Raw genomic sequence first — 17,821 nt, 5'->3', positions numbered from 1 at the left:
TCACCCGGCAGCGAGGAAAATCGCAATCGCGCGGACTCGCGCATTAAATCATTAGACAAAAGTAGCGGCGCAAATCGAAGGCTCGAATGGCAATTGATGCGGGCGCGGGCGCGCCCGCCGGCGACAAATCGCTTCGATACTTGACGGTCACGAGTGGGACTGGAACGATTTAAGTGTGATTTAGAACGTCTGAACTCTCAATACGGGGACAATTAAGGGGAACGGCTTGGGAAATCGCGTGTGTTGCCTGTCGAGATAGTTCAGAAGTCACGAGTACAATCGTGCTTTCTTTACAGCTTGCATGATTGTTTATCGACGCAGAAATAAAATCTTCAGTTAAAAAGTTTTATGGCATAATTTGTATGTACATTTTGCTGTATACTCCTATTTAATCCTAGCTCGCCACATACCAATCCAACCGAACGTTTTTCGGTTTTCTAGTTTTCACATAATAACATAATTTTCTAATATCCTTATAATAAGTTCAGTTTAAACGAATCATCGAGAAATCTATTTTCTCGACCTGATATTATCATTAACATCTTATTCAGACTCTGTATTTACAACGTTGCAAGGTTAAAAGTATTAATTTAGAATGAAAATGACAATGCGACAAAGTCGAGTGGTCTCACGAACTGGAGTGATGAATTAAAGACTCGAAAATAAGTGTGCGGCTAACTATAGTTAAATCAATCTTAATTTTTAATTATAAATATCCAAATATATATCGTCAATCCACGAACAATCGGAACGGGGAGAAACTAAGTGCGGTAATCCAGGCGCCGAATTATGTGGAAGGATCTCGATAATCGATCGCTTCTGACAACGACAGGATACACGGATCTCTTTCGCTCGCGGAAACGCCTGGCTAGCGAGAGGTGGAATTGATTCCAGTTTGGTCACACCCTTCAGTCGGCAAATAGGTGGGGGAGGGAGGGGGTGGGTATCCGGCAGATGGGTCGCCGACGGTATTGCGGTTAAACTACCGGCATTCAATCGGCTCGACCTATCCATTGATCTATTCGTCTCGATCCCTTCGGCCGCAGGGTGACGCCGCGCTCACGCGGGCACCCTCCATTTTTCTTTCCGGTCTCGTCCACCGTCACTCCTCGTCCCGCCAACAAACGGCGCCGATTTAGCATTGCGCGCAATTTGGGTCACAGCTTTATTGGAACCCACCGGCCGATCGCTAACGAAACGAATTGACTCCGGGAGCATTGGTCGTCCCGTGTTGCCGGCGCGTGCTTTTGGAGGAATCATGGCGATGACGCAATCGTCTCGATTAAAGCAGTATACCGAGCAGAACAAATCGCTATATTAGATCCTATTACTCCCTGCTAAGCATGGATAAAGTCGTGTAACGAATGCGAATCTTTTTTTTTTGTAAGGAGATTTTATTAATTTGAATATTGCATTCAGTGGTTGCGTTATTAATTTAATTATTAAAATTAAATAAAAGGATTTAAAAAGAAATTGAAAAAAATATTGTTACAATTCTCTTGCGATCTTAATTAAATTTAGAAAATTAATTTAAAAAGTTTTCCATTTTTCATATAATTTTTTTAAATTGTCACGTATGCTTTTCCATGATATTCTCAAATGAATTTAGAAAATACATTTTATATCACGGGTATTCATCATGACAGCCACTTTATTTATCTCATCAAAAAGTCAGACTGGAACACCGGAGAAAAGTGAAGATGTAAATAAGCAGCGACGGGGTAGAAACGCTATACTCGGAAGCAGCTAACACGATGGACCTTGCCCATCCATCGGGCCGACCTTTGATCTATTTCCAGCCGTGGAAATCGCCCCCGTCGCGATAAACCGCCATTTTCCTTCCACTTGGCAGAACATATTTCCGGCGGTGTTAGTCAGCCGTTCTAAATGCACTATACTGACTGCTGCTCTTTCGTCTAGCACGCTAGGCTCCCTCCCTTCCGCGCGGTGAACACTAGCCAAGTTATATTTCTGACTAGCTCTCGCTGTCAGATCGAGGTTAATTGGGTGCCATTACGACGAAAATTAGTGGGTACTACTCAACAACGATGAGTTCCCCTGATGTGGACCGCGGGTCGCGGCTTTCACGATATCGATAAATTAATCGGCAAGCTCGTACCGTCAAATTTACGACGCGAGAGACCGACTCTAGCGTTTCCACTTTCAAGAATCATATTGTGAACAAGAAATACTTAATAAGAATTTGTTCCTATTGCAACGTCGTGTCGTACATTTGAATATCCGTCGCGTTATGTATTTTATGTGAGCGATTTAGAAACGTTAACGATGTTATTATACATTTACGTGTCTTGTTTATCATATTGTATCGTCTATTGCCAAATATTGGCAAATTTTATTAGCACAATAGTACAATTCAGACTTTATATCTCTATTATAGAAATTCTATATCTCATCCAATCCACATTCAATTTTGAGACGTGGAAATTAAATAATAATTCGTTATAATATAATTTACTTTAACTAGCTTGTACGACAGTTGTTCAAATACCAATAATCAAGACAAGCTAATCAATACTTAACTATAACAAATCTTAAAAAAAATTTTTTGATAAATTATATTGTATGTGTTCTAAAATGAGTCATAACTTTTCCATGTCACTGTCACCTTCGAATAACCACGTCAAGAGTATGAAGAAATTCACACTTACCGTCGTCGCTGATCTCGAGATTCGTGTAGCTATCCCAATGCAGGATGGGATCGTGATGCGCCGATGCATGCGGCACGGCGGGTGTCGGCGCTGGGACTGGGCCGTCCTGACGTTTCGCGTCGGTGGCGAAATAGAGTGTCACCACGCTGTCGGGCGGGCATCGAGGATCATCGCAGGCGACGTCGAGTTCCGATCGCGGGAAGGAGACGACGTTCTCCGTAATTACGCACGTGTGGAACTGAGAGAACAATGGTCGATGTGAGAATATGCGCGACGTAATCACTGATTGGCAGAGACGATTAATCTTGCTTAAAGTCATGCAGTATGCTACTACTACTAAGTATTTTCGTGTTTGTAGAGTCTTCCTACGATTTTGCAATTGATTTATTCTTGCTGAAGATTTAAACTTTAAGAACAAAATTTTTCAAAAGGCGTGATTTCTGATATGTAGATATATATATAAATTACTGATGTAAAATACGATAGAGAGATCAATTATAAGAGATTGCAAGTATGCAAATCCCAACGCTACTCTCGGTTTGCGTAACATGTACATTATAACATCAATCAATTTAAACAAGTGCGATATTTTTCTGCACAAGTCTCGTCACGCTAACAAAATAAAACATTATGTAACATATCGCGATCGATGTATTTTCACCCAGAGTTCTCATATATTGTTTTTTTCCGTATTCAGGAAAAAGCGTATCTAGTTATTAACATTAATCGTTTTCAAAGGATGTTATTTGCCTAACAGGCATAAAACTAACGCGCAAATGTTGATTGTCTTTTTTCACGAACACACGTAGATCTACTTCGCTGTCCTTGTAACTATTGACGATTAGCTTTGCATAAACTATCATTTATGCCTCTGATTTTACGTCGTGTCACTTGCATGCTATAACACATTCATAAATACATCATGCATGACGGATATAGTTAGATCGACATTACTCGATTTACATTACAATGTTGTATAATTTTATAAAAATATACGAAATCAATATTACGAAATTACATTGTAATAAAACTAACAATAAATAATGAAAATTTTGTAATGTCAATTTTTAATATAAATATAAATATATAACAAAAATATATTATTATATGTTTGAAATATAGATCTATTGTGTACATTGTTTTCTTACCTGGAGGGAAAACATGACTTCTCTCGTCTGCTTCGAGTATACCCTATGATAGCACTTGACCAATATGTCACCCCTCAGTCGTAGTCCGCCGAGATTAACTGTAAATTCGCGCGCATTCGTCACCGAATATAGATCCGAAGTGTAAACCGGTGTAAGTCCTTCGTATACTTTAAGAAAGGCTCGACAGCCCGTCGGCTCGAAGAGCGGCACTCCGAGGACTGTCAGGTGGGTCAGGTACAATGGCGACTGGCTGATCCTCAGAGAGCCTGACAGCAGTCCGCTGAAGTACTCGATGTACCTGGAAAATCCAGGAGATCATTATTATATTTAACATCTAAAAGTAAGTGTGCCATTGCATTTTCAATCTCAAATCCAATTCCCGATCTTCGATCGGATGATTTAAAGGACTAAAGATGAATATCATAAATAATGAACGATAAATCGATGAGGTCTGCCGAAGGTGTGAGAGGCGATCTTCCTGGTACGACCAACATTGCGAGGCGAAAGAAAACGAAGAGGCAAATTTCTCTCAAGCCGCAAATGCGCGCATGCATGAGAAACATGATGAATGGGATTGATGGTTCGGCCAATGGAAGCCTTGACTCGTGACACGAAGAGGTGTGCATGTCGGACGAGCATGCAGATAGGAGTACGTGCCACTAACGTTCGACATCATTCGTCGTAAGAGATCTCTCAGAGGCTAGTAATGGTTTCATACGCTCGCGAAAGCGCAGCCACGCTAACGACATGCTAATGCTCGCGGCTCGCGGAATTAATGGAGGAACTCCGGTAGGCAGAACCGGAGGAGCGTGAGGACCACGAAGGGGAGGCGATATGACAAGCAAGAAGAAGGAGAAGAAAAAGAAGAAGAAGAAGAAGAAGAAGAAGGAGGAGAAGAAGAAGAAGAAGCGGCAAGGAAGTCGCCACGCACGCGGGCGCACCTCGGTCGCGGCTCATTACGATCATTATGAATGCGTACAACGACGCGGATGACAAGGACGATGATAAGGACGACGATGACGGTAATGATATGGCGGTCGTGATTGCGGCGGGGTCGATGGCGCGTAATACGCGCGATAAACTGCCGGATGGGTTGCGTTTGTTTAAAAGGAACCGGTTAATCGAATCGCGAACATAAATCACGAAAGGAATGGAAACGTATGTAAAAAAATAAGAATAAAAAAAGTAATAAGTAGATCGTTGAGATCGAAAAATGAGGAAAAGTTTAATAAAATATATTTAATTGCATAATTATCCGAATAATTATTCGTGTGGTCCATTCGGAAAAGATTTATTCGTAATAAAGATCCAATAATTAGTTCAAATACTTCAGCGTTATTAGTTATATAAGCAGCATTATAAAAACAAACATTTTTATTCCAATAATTAGCTGGGGAAATAACTTATTACACAAAATTTTCAATAATTCGACATCATTATTTATACGTGTAACCAGTTTTATTTAGGTAATTGATTCTAGAACCGATTATTGATTGTTCGCGCGATAAATGATAATTTAATATCATTATATACATATACATAATTATTCGAATAACCATATATATTTTTAAATCATATGCACGGTAAATAAGATTATCTTTAGTTTATCGATGCATTCTAATTCTTCTTATGTAAGCGAGAAAAACTTTTTTCTCAAATCAGGTTGCATTTAAGTTGGAAAATATTACGATGGCTATAAGTGCGAACGAGATTAAAAGGGACAGCTGCGTGCAAGCCCGGCCGCGTTTCATTACGGTCATTATGAATGCATACGACGACATGGCGATGAAGTAAACGATAAGACTGCCGATGATGATGATGATGATGATGAGAGCTCGCTATCTTTAGATCAATGGTTCGTAGTACGCGCGATAGAACCGGCTGACAGAAACATCTTTTCAACAACAAGAACGTTAAGTGTGCAACATGGCCGATCATTTTATTTCGTTATTGCCATCTCGCCTCGCGATCCTTTCCTCGCCAGTAAATGTTGTAATCATGGTGTGAACGAAGCGATTATGGAGTCGCAATTTTAAAAGTCGTCGATGCTATTCCGAAGTTCTGAGGAATCCCGAACGAATATCCGGAATACATTATGGAGGAATGATCGGATAGGTATCAACATGATTAATGGCGGCGGAGGAACACGAAGGATGGCAGAAAACGAGCAAGGATGATTGAAGATGATGACGACTAGATAATGAGGACTCGACATTTCAGGTCTGGTGCGTAGAATGGATAACAAATAGAATAGTGAGGATGGCTACTCAAGGACGTAAGGTGTCCTTCTTAATGAGATCGCCATAGTAATAAACGCGGACTAGTTATACGCTCCTTCTTCCTGGTGCGATATAAATTTAAAGAAATTGTACGGCTTCCGCGATGAACGTCAAATGCGTCGTTGATACGTAAAAACAGCTGCCTTCACATTTAAATTCAGTTAAGCACGCGTTTCTTACATCCGTTTTATTTAATTTAATTACAAATTAATAAGCTTTCAGCTCTCAAAAAGAAAAAGATAGCAGCAAAAAAGCTAAAGAATTTATATTGGTGAATTATTGCATTATTATAAATATTATTGTCTCAATTTCTAAATTTTAAATCGTGAAATATTATTTAAAAAAGCACTCTTTCCAATATTGACGCTTTAAAATTAGGCAGTAGTAGTACAATAAGATAAGAAATTACTTTAACTTGTGAAATGTCAGATACAATCAGTCAATCAAATATGAAATATCGTAAAACGGATTTATGAAGTAGGATTTTTCGGCATCATCAATTGCTTGTCATTAAAAGCGTCAACAAATTAAAATTAAAATAAAATGCAAGAACGAGATTATATTAAACACGCAACGATTAAGACAGGAATTAAGAAGTAATAAACTTATAAACATCTTGGGATATACGCACACGCTCGTAAATGATTTTATGACGCTGTCTGAATTATTTGCGAGTGCAAATACGAGAATGAGTTTTAACGTCGCACGTCAACAGGTAGTATGCATGCGACTTTCTCTCCATCTTTCTCTCTCGTTACCTTCGATGCGACGGAACCTGCAGCGATCCGATCTTGTCGTCGAGGAACCTTCTCATGGCGAACCTGTCCAATGCTTGATCGCGTCCCCCGCAGATGCTGCTGTAGTTCATATAAGCGGACACTGCCACACCCAGCCGCTCCTTGCCGCCCCTGAAGAGAGAACGATAACGTTAACTTGGTACCGCGAACGCGCAATGTCGGTTCCGTACCTTCTCCGTTAAGAGATAGGATACGAAAAGATTTTTCGCCGCGGGCCGATCGCGGTCTAATGACGTTATTATTCACGATGAATGGAAATGACTAACGGGAAGTTATGGGCGCGGAGTTTCGAAGGGGCGGTGAACGTATACCGCGGCAAAATTATGGCTTTTGCGGCCGATCACTTGAACATTGGCCGTTCTACAAAAACCAGGTCACGAATGCGTACAAGTGCGTACATAGAGAGTTCTGCGCTCATAACTTGTATCTTTTAAAAACGATTTCTATTCACCTTGAGGGATTCGTTCAGTATTATTTTTCTTCGTAATAGAGGTAGACTTATATTAAAGTAGCTCATAATTTATAATTTATAAACTTGGTTATCATCTTTTCTGTTAAAGTCTATTACGAGGGATCAAAAGATCAATATTTGGAAATCGCACTCACCTGGCATGCAGAACAACGACGCGATTAGAAGCGCCGTTTAGCCAGGAGTCCAGCTCCTTGCAGAGAGCACACAGTCTCTCCAAACTTGGCGCTAATCCCTGCGGCCATCCAGCTTCCCTCGTATTCGGCTCGCCGGGTCGGCCGGGCGATGACAAATTGAAGATCTGAAAGCCCAAGATATCCAAAATCTTCAGAAAATTGCAAAAGTAAACATAGAGAAGAAATACTATGAAACATAATTTTAGGATTTTATTTTCTTAAATTATAAATTATTGTTATATCTACATAAGAAAAATCTTATATAAATTGTAATATTTGTAATAAAATTATCAACACTGAATTGTTGCGAGATGTATATAACGCTTTCTTTTTTTTATTTCGAGAGAAAGAATAGCAAAGAATTATAAGAGTTATTCGAATTCTTACCATGTAATTATCGGCATGTTTCCCGCGCAAAAGGGTCGTGGCATGTTCGAGGACACCCTGCGCATCCTCTCTATACCAAAGGGCGATGATCCTCTCGGTGACGTAACAGAGCTCCATCACCTCCGTCACGCGACCTCCGCCCTTTCCCGGTCCCGTCATCGTTGAATCCGCGCCGACACCCGGCGTCCTCGCAGGTGTTGACACCATTGCTGATGTCTGCACCTGTAATTCGATGATTTATTCAAATATAGCAAAAAAATGATTTATAAAACGTTGCGAATATTATATATAACAGCAAAAATATTTAAAGATAATTTCAATCCATAATAATTAATACGAAATTAAATACAAAAATAATTAAAATATTATTTTGTCGTGTTTATAAGTAATTAAAAAATTACAGCATTAGACATTATCGTTTAAAACATGGAAAGTCATCTCTTAAAATAATTACGTTTTCAAATTTTTTTGCCATCAGTTAAATATATAAAATGAGACTTTCTTCTGTGAATTTCGGATCGTCACTCATAGCGAAATTTTTTAGATCTGATTCAAAAAGGATCCTTTTGTGAACGACTCTATCTCGCTATCCTAGCCGGAAACTGTTGTCTCTGATTGCCGCGAAACTTAGTTTTCCAGTAAAACAATGTCATGTCACACAATCAAATTTTGTTCGTGGAGAGAGATTTTATTTATTTAGTTTTCGCCTACAAATTCATTTTGTCTTTCATTATTTTCTCCCTAATAGTTTCGATAGACATATAATTTGAGTAAATAAAAATACGTAATAATCAACTTTTTAAATAAACATTTTTAAATTATAATGTTGTATATCTATGAAATATTTCTAACAGTTTAAATGTAGAACATATAAAGTGTACTTAAAAAATTATAAAAGTGTTATATATTAAAAAAAATTGCTATAGCACTCAATAAACAATTTGTTAAAATCTCTGATATAAATGCTAATTTTTAAATACAGTATATTCTTCAGGCTTATAATTTAAACAATTCTTAAACAATCTACGTCGCAATTATCGAGCGCATTTGCACTTCGCCAGTCATTATTATCTTAACATCACATGCACGAATAATAACTTGACAGGGGTTTACGGTAAATCCATCGATTCGCGACACAGAGCTCTATCCACCTTGGAGTACTTCGGCGCGTAGACGATCCTGACGACAATATTCTCCGGCATGGCGATGTCCTTACGGAGGACACGCTATCGCGGGGTAGATCGACATGTAATCCCAGTGCCTTAACGGGAACGCTGCGTTTATCCCGTCGCAAGAGAGACGAGGACGCGGAGAGATCGGGGTGATGCGCGCTGTGTTCCTCGCCGCGGAACGATACACTGCCGGGTATTGTGTTTCGCCTGGTTCTACTGAAGATACGCAAGAATATCCAGTGGCCAGTCGGCGGTTTTGTCAGATAATCGCGCCGCCTTCTGTCATGTTTGTCTGACGTATGCTAGCTTGCGTGTTCCAGGGCCGGGCTCTCGCCGCAGTCATCATTGTTCCGCGACGTTTATTTGCGTATCGTGATCGAAGGCGTGCGTCATTAAACAGATTTTCGATACCGTAATCAAGCAACTATGTTATATCAATTAACAATTGAAAATGAGCTCTCGGTTTACAAGAATTGATTGTGTTGCGATATCGACTCTGACTTGGAAAAATTAGGGAGAAGCAACTCTACGATATGAAAGAATATTGTATTTCTTATACAATAAATTATAAACATTATTTTGTTAGTTCCATATTATGTTAGTTTATAAAAATATTCTTAATTTACAACAATAAGTGGAATAGAACCGATATGAATCTTACAAATAATTAGAGAAGATGCCATTTTCGGTCGGGCTGAATCTTGGTAGCCTAATAATAATATTTCTGTGTGAATTTTGTATATTTATTGTTAGTAACATGCCTCAATGGTCGAATTAAAAGATGCCCGTCACGGGTTATATAAGTCCAGGTTCGAACCGTGACTGTGAGATGATATTTGTCGCAATAATTTCTTGATTTAAATAGAATATTAGCATCAAAAGTTAAATCAATTTAAATACATGGATTTACTGTTCCAACAAAAAGCTGTGCTTTAATACCGACAAATACCTAATCGATGCGCAGTTTACGGAGTTGAAAGAGGTAAAATTCACACATAAATATTATTATTAGGCTACCAAGATTCAGCCCATCTTCTTTAATTAATTGTAAGATTCCTAATACAGGTAACTTTTAATAACAAGTCTCTTTTTCTTACTAAACTCCTTCTCTTCTTCAGTCAGTTTCTTAATTCCCTGTAAATTATTCAGAACAAAGAAGAGCCAGGTACTTAGCTAGGTTTTGTTACGAACTTCTCGATTTTATTTTAACGCAAACACTTCTCTCGCTCCGAACGCGTTGAAGCGGCCCTGAACGTGGATGGGAGAACTCGCTCGCGCGCGTAGACGCGTGATGTAACGAATTCGTGCAGGTAGCGTGACTTCGATTCCCACCAAATAGTCACGCTATTCGCACTACCAGTCGAGCCGTGGTCGGTGCTAGATCGTCTTAATACGATGCACGAACGCGGCGATGGCCGGGACGCGCGTCGCGGAAGGCTGCGCGGATGATTTGTCGCGGGGAACGTGCGAAAATTACATGGAGAAGTTGGCGCGCAAACGAGCGCGGATGTATAAGCTGCGTTTTTGCACGATTGCTGCGGTTTCTTCCTCGTCGGACAGCATCCACGGCGAGCACTTCGTCGGTTAGCCGAGGGTCATTTATAGGGCCTCAACAGTCGGGTACCATCGCCGTTGAAGATACTCCGTTATTGATGGCGCTTGTTAAAATTATTCACGTGATTTATACCGGATTATATAGTCATACTGTGTACCGTATAGCCATACTATTGTATATAGTCAGTTGTATGTGTTTATCTACCTTTAAACACTCATTTCTCGTCGAAGAATTTTATCAGAAATAATAATTCTCCGCTCAACAGAGCTCAACGTAATATATTCAGTATGTTTGACAAGTTGGCCTTCCCGTATTAATGCTCGCATAATTTCCAACTGTATTCAACAATCCTCTGACTGGTCCTCTTAAGCGGGTAAATCCTTTGTATATCGGACTATAGTATTATAACTAATTACGACGGTAGAACCGAAATGCCTCTGCGACGTACATATGCATATGTCATTCCGTGCACTTGCATGCGTAATTATGTAATCCTATCTAATCCTATAATCTGAGTCCACAAATAATTCCATATATATAAATGCTAAAATAAGAGTTACAGTAGAAAAACGTTAAGTTTCTATACGCGCATCACGTTTGGATAAGGTCTGCAAGCAATTTATATCCGAAACAAACAGTTAAAAGGTGAAAGGAATAAGGTGAGAAACGAGTTTACTGGGCTCGCGTCTGAGTTTCAGAAATATAAAGGGCCGCTTGAACAATGAACGGGCGTCGCGGAAAAGAAAGCAGAACGAACCAGGCGAGAGAACAAGAGTCAGGCGGTCGCCTCTAAAAATACTTGATTTTATGGGATCATAACGCAGCGAGTTCGTTTCTCTCGCGGGGCGTGCAGCGTCGGGCCTATATACCCACCCGCTCATAAATCCCTTTGACCGTTAGCCTCACGTGTGAAATTGCTATTACGTCGCGGTCCTACCGCAGCTGTCGGCTACGCGGAAACCGCCCGCGTGTGTAGACCCTTAAGTCTACGGTGTCTCGCACCCGATCGTCGGATCGGGCGAGGCCGTTTTCCCCGGCTAACTGTGGAAGTCGCGAAACGAGGATATTACCTGCCGCCAGTCAGGCGTCGGCGAAAACAAGTGGTAATGTCGCTGGCTGGCTTGAAATTAAAGTTTCATAATGGATGAATTATTAAAATTGAGAAACTCAGCAATGTTTTGATATTCAACGGTCGCAGTAGAGTAAAGTAGAATGGATCACCACGGAAATGGAGTTTGCTTTTAAAAATTACGAAAATTTTACTAAATATATCAAAAATTATAATCATTTGCATATGATAAAAATACAAAATAAAGATATATTTATTCTCAAATATCCTTGATTTCTAACTTTTTACTTCAGCGTTCTCATAAAAAACGTCTAAATGTTTCATTTTGTTACAAGATTAAACTTAAGGATCTTTATGAAAACTATAGAAAATCGAAAACTGAAGAGTGCAAATACTCAAGAACAAGACTCTATGGAAATATAAAGTTCAATGGAGATATAGATTGGAGTTATATCGTTACCAACACATTAATTCCAAATACTGTTATGGAAGCAAGAAGCTCGATGCACGCAATGAGCCTCGCCACTAATGTCAATTACCGTTAATCTACCTAATTGCTCGCGGTTAATTTCTAATTGAAAGTATAACGTTCAAATGAGTGGGCTTAATATTCATCGATTATGTGTAAAGACTGATAATGGCGTTACGGCTGGATTATCCTCTCTGTTCTTATAATTTTGTTTTATTATCGAATTCATTTGACAGAAGCCCCTAGCTTTCCTACATCGCAGCATTGCGAACGAATTGCCGTCGCAATTGATAATCGAAGAGGAAATTAATTTAAAGCAAAACAATTTTACAAAAATCTGGTAATTTAAATCGTATGTTGTTGAATTTTGAGCGGCACTTTTTTTATTTTTGAAGAATATTACTAATATGCGCTTTTATTTTTAGGCACGAGTTTTTTGAGGCAGAGCAGGTAAAAATACGACGCAATATACGAACAAAAATGACCGATGAAAACCCTCAATGTCGCGAGAAATAAGAACAAACGCGATAACAGCTGCGCAACAGTTTTTACTGTACGCTAATTGCTATTCCGCATAATTATCACTGCTTCCAACGCGCCTCACCTTCACTATTCTTTGCGCGGCCCATAACTATGCGATGTAATCGCGGATGATATAGTTTCCGGAACGAATCCGTACGATTAATTAACATGGCTAAGATACATGTGATTTTAACCTTGATGATTACTTTTCAAAAGACGTCATTAAACATAAGCGTTAAATGTTAAATCGTTATTAAAAATATAACTAGTAATAATATTAATAACATTTTTAAAAATATATAATTATATATGAATCCAGTACACACACATTGTTAATAAAAATATATCTTGTGTTAATACTCTATCGTAGAAGCAAAATAATATTTTATTTTAATATTTTACAACATGTAATCATACACAAGGTTTTAATAAAAGTCTGTAACTTTCTATACATATTACGCGCGAAAATAGCAACGACCGATCGCTGTCGTCGTTGTTTCTGCATATATTTCTGCAGTAATAGCGGTGGTCCGTACACGAATAAGTGTGGGGTTTCGCGAATATATTACCCATCCGACGTCAACACGTGCGGGTTATCGCTACGGTACATCGTAGCCGATACCGACCAGCCGTATAATGCGTCACCTTATTGCCATTTTAGCGCATAATTTTCAGTGACACCGTCATTTATGCGCAGAAAATGTACCGCCCGACAGCGAAACGAAGAATATCTAAAACGATCTTGTTACCTATTCCTTTTATCCTGAATTCTAAATCGATCGAAAGGCACGGGTTGGAAATTAAATGAGAAATTATGTCGCTATTACTTTCCTGATATCTAAAAGAAACCTCGGTTGGCAGATAAATGTCACGTGAATTGATTTACAGAATCGATTTGCGGATAGTAAATAAACTTGGAAAATATCGGCAAGAGCGAAGGAGAGCAATTAACGTACTGATTACTGATAGGATATTAGGCATTCCCTCTCCGCTGCACGCTAATAGAAAGTTATTCCGCTGACGTTATAAGTGGCGGTTTGTGTAACGTGTGTCTCATTTTGATCCGTGCAATTATAGCTATCATGGATTTTAACCGAGCCGCGATTTAATGCGATTTCCCGGATTAAATTGCCAGCAATTAAATTTCGCATCGCGTTAATTTTTTTACAGAATTCCACATTCCGCGTATGTGAGAGGACCGAAAGTGTGCGGTCGAACCAGGGAACCTTCCATCGCTCTGGCACACAGCGATAATTCTATTTTAATGTCGCGACACGCGAGTAACGAGTTGCTGACTATGTCGGCTCTATAGCGTAAAAAAAGAATAACTTAAAGAGATTAATTTCCATTTGAATGTGCGGCGAAAGCATTCTTTCGACAGTTCAGCGTTTTGGAAAGGTCGTACACGTGTACGTCCTCTCTAGCTTCTGCATTTTGAAAGCGAGTACTCGACGAGCCGGACGAACGACGACAAGTCGTCGGGAATGATTTCGTGTAATTTGTATAGCGAAATGTTATCTGACGGGACAAGCGGTCGGTCCCAACCGTGAAGGCAAAAGTCGTACATTTCGAATGCAAATGCAGCTTCGCCTCTGTGCCCTCTCTTACAGAATAAATAAAGGCACTTATTCGTTCGACATGTAGAGAACCGGTCGCTTGCGCGTGTATCGCCGTTTGTATCGTTATTAAATACTTAAAGAGGCGAGTTAGCGATGAACCGCGAGCTTTCATTGATGACGGCAAACCTCGCGGATAAGATAGAGAGCCTTTGGTCTAACTTGCGGGGAGATCTCTGTCGACAGTCTATTTTCTATTTTTAATACATCTATCCTTAGTAGAATAATATAATTATGTAATATATTTTCAATGAGTGTAATTTCCGGTATTGCCACAATTAATTAATTTTTCTGATATCAAGTAACTTGTGTGATGGGTGGAATATATTGTAACAATTGTAAGTTTTATAAATATAATAAGTAAATAATTGTCAGAAGCAAATACAAATACTTACTTGGTGCTGCTTACTTCTCGCGATGTTATTAACGTTTTTCGGTTGTGATTCGTAGCCGCCATTGTGCTGTAATCAAAAATGGAAAGTGGTTAATTAACGCATTTATTTGAATAATGTATGAGAATATATTACGCGCTAAATCTTCATATAATTAAGATTTAAAATAATAAAAACGTCATTATTATTCAATCTCAAAACATTTATAAAAAAAATGTTACATCAAAATGCCGCGCTAATATTATTTTAGTGTATTCTGTGATCGAGAAAACAGTTAATATATATAGCTTCGTCTTATTAACTTTCTATTCGGTGCGTAGAAAATACTATTACTCTCTTCATGGGCGTTGTCCCAAGAGAAGTAGGTGACATTATTGTCCATTGTTTCGAAATTAATGATATACGGTAAGTTGTTCCCATTGTCGGTTCCATTATTGCAAGAAAAATTATGCAACGACAGGTGCCGCAGTAGCGTATTGTGTTCGATATTCCTAAAAAAACGGTTGCATAGTCGGTTGCATCGATTGGAACCTGCCAAAACCTATTTAATATCATACATCGAATGGTTGAGCTACGATGCACATGCGATGCTGCATCACAGTTATGTAAGAGGAGAAATAAAGTAGAGCTTGAAAAAAAAGCGTTTTTAATCATAATCTTCTATCATAAAAAAATTATAATTGAAAGATTGCTCGAGAGATAAAAAGCTACGCCTAAATGTGTTTATTTTCAGCGCCGTTCAAAAAAGCTTTTGATATTTAAAGGATTGATATATTTATATGATAAAATGCTACGGGATTTTTACTAATATTTTCGAATATACCATAATATTCATTCAGATTAACGTTCCGTCAAATTTTTACTAAGCAGAAGTCAGCTCCGAAGAATCCGTAAATGATTATATGTCATGCTAATTGATACACACGTCGGGCGGGCATGCACGTACGATTCGCACGCACCTCGCTCTCTATATGAAGAGCAGTATGCCAGACGGTAAAGGCGATGCGATGCAGAAGCGTCTCCGTTTCCTCCCGCAGTGGCGTTTCGGTTTCGCTAAAATTGTTGTTCGCCGTATCCTGCCGTGTGTCTCCGCAACGGCAGCAATTCGCTCGCAGCCAAGCGCGCGATAACGAGCTGCCGTTCGAACTCGTCATCGGTGCACAAGATCGTGCTCCGTTTGCCTTCATGCAATACGCAATTTCCATATATCGTCCATTAAGCAAATGGTGTCGGCGTTTGATCAGTCAAACGTTCTGATCCGTAATAATAACGCAAATGATATTTTGCATCGATCATAAGGAATTCCTCCTTCTCGAGTATAGCATTATCGCAGCTCTTTGTAATTTCCTCTGTTTTTATGATCGTATGCGTGATTTCCTGACAATTTTCTCAAGCAGGTGCTGCTCGATATCAATAATGTCTTCAATCAGAAAAATCTTCAATCATAAATCGTTCTCTCATTAACATCGCTAATATTTGTTAAAAAAATGTCAACAAGACCCAACGCGATCGGTTTGGTTCATTATCCCAGAAGGCCTTTCGCACTCGTGTGATTTCTAATCTTAATTGCCTCAGTAATATAGGATTCCAGATGTCCCGAGCCACGTGTATCAACGTGGGGCGCGCCATACTCATTTCGCTGTACTGGGGGCACCGCCTCTTCTTCTTCCTCCTTTTTCCCTCCGTCTTCCGCGAAAAACCGTGACGCTTGCCAAACGATTTTCTCTGATACGGCGCGGATCATCGAACCGCTTCCGGGTCAAATGTCGTATGAATGTAACGCGATTTGCCCTTTTTTGATCACGTAAATCAAAATATTTGACTCTTATTGCATCAAATCGAAGGTATTTTCTAACTACTATACTATTTGAGCACTTCTGTATTTTGTACTGAATATACCTGTATATGTCATATGTGTAGTGTATTATAGGCTTTTTACTATTCTATATTTCTATTTTACTGAGCTTTTCTAACTTTTAATTATAGATTTGTGTCACATAACAATAATAGATATAACAGATATATATATATTAAATATTATATAGATCTGATATTATATATCTTCTTATCTATAACAACGTAGAACATAAATTCTGTTCACCTCTATTGCTTTAACTTGCACTTTTTGACTGCACTGCCATTTGCTTCGTTACAATATTAGCAGCGGTGCAATGTGTTGCACGTTTTAACGACTCAATCTTTTAATAGGTAATTCACAGTTCAGCTCTCTTATCAGCTCGACACGCAAACGAGTACACTTGTCGTAACGTATAGCGGATAGCCTTCAATGCGTCGTACGCAACCACGCCGCATGATCAGCTCGCGCGATCCCACCCTACCAGGCGCCAATCAATTCACCTGCCGCGGCTTCGGCTTGCAGGTGTGCGTTCAAGGTCATTCGCGTTTCAAGGTACGCACCCTCTCGTGGTCACGCTCGACTCATCGAGCGTTTCTCTCTCTCAGCGAGCCACCTCTCACAGTTCGATACCGCCTTTACGGCTCACCTCGCGTTTTCCTCGACATCCTCGCGACACGAGGAAACTATGATGACACGCTTGAAACGATTGGGAAACGATTGGGATAGTTTCCGGGACTTATCGCGACCTGGGACAACCGGAACGAACGTCTGCGCCGCACGGGAGCCGCCCCGGCGCTGCGGGTATATACAGAGGGTTGAAAGCCTGCATCTCTCCCGGCAGGCCGGGATGGGTCCATGGCGGGGTGGGCACGGGGGGAGGGGGGTGAGAAAACTTGACGTGTAACCATGGCGACCGTAGCCGGCGTTGCGACCGACGTTACACGCAGGCCCGATCCTGCGCCGCGCGGATCCTCTCCGCGAGCGAAGTGCGAACTTCCGGCGCAAGCCGGTATGTATATAGGGATGACACCTCCGAGAGTGGCGCTGAGCCGCCACTCCCTTGAAATATAATTAGGCCACGTTGCCCCTCGCGCGGAATTTACTCGGTCCCTCGAAATAGGGTAGACCTATTCAACATAGCAGCCGGGCGTCGCGCGGCATCCCGCAGATCGGTCTCCCGGTGAATGGGACTTTGATGACGCGGGGCTTATGAAATTTATCTTAACGTCCAAATTATCCCTCG

At 40.0% G+C, this 17,821-nt stretch overlaps 1 protein-coding gene and 1 long non-coding RNA gene across 14 annotated transcripts in view; one reads left to right on the top strand and one right to left on the bottom strand.

Moving 5' to 3' along the window:
- The window catches only part of By (focal adhesion protein tensin), a 172,147-nt gene that overhangs the window by 30,783 nt on the left and 123,543 nt on the right, over positions 1-17,821 (bottom strand). For 10 of the 13 annotated variants that reach the window (XM_071779724.1, XM_071779726.1, XM_071779730.1 and 7 more), the window contains 6 exons: positions 14,724-14,789; positions 7,926-8,147; positions 7,500-7,663; positions 6,855-7,004; positions 3,818-4,115; positions 2,670-2,907 (listed from right to left, as the gene is read on the bottom strand). In XM_071779724.1, the coding sequence (XP_071635825.1) occupies positions 2,670-2,907; positions 3,818-4,115; positions 6,855-7,004; positions 7,500-7,663; positions 7,926-8,147; positions 14,724-14,789 (1,138 nt within the window). Of the gene's footprint in view, positions 1-2,669; positions 2,908-3,817; positions 4,116-6,854; positions 7,005-7,499; positions 7,664-7,925; positions 8,148-9,076; positions 9,278-14,723; positions 14,790-15,053; positions 15,108-15,679; positions 15,890-17,821 lie in introns of those variants that run through there. The other 3 variants (XM_071779727.1, XM_071779732.1, XM_071779734.1) reach the window with 3 other exon arrangements.
- On the top strand, positions 1,813-7,572 carry LOC139813891 (uncharacterized). The gene is made up of 3 exons (XR_011732293.1): positions 1,813-2,032; positions 2,647-2,927; positions 7,454-7,572. It is a non-coding gene; the product is annotated as an uncharacterized lncRNA (long non-coding RNA).

The sequence above is a fragment of the Temnothorax longispinosus genome, chromosome 5 (genome assembly GCF_030848805.1).
Source record: "Temnothorax longispinosus isolate EJ_2023e chromosome 5, Tlon_JGU_v1, whole genome shotgun sequence".
Classification (NCBI taxonomy): domain Eukaryota; kingdom Metazoa; phylum Arthropoda; class Insecta; order Hymenoptera; family Formicidae; genus Temnothorax; species Temnothorax longispinosus.
The sequence above is the reverse complement of the archived record's forward strand: the minus strand, read 5'-3'. Positions and strand labels throughout refer to the sequence as shown.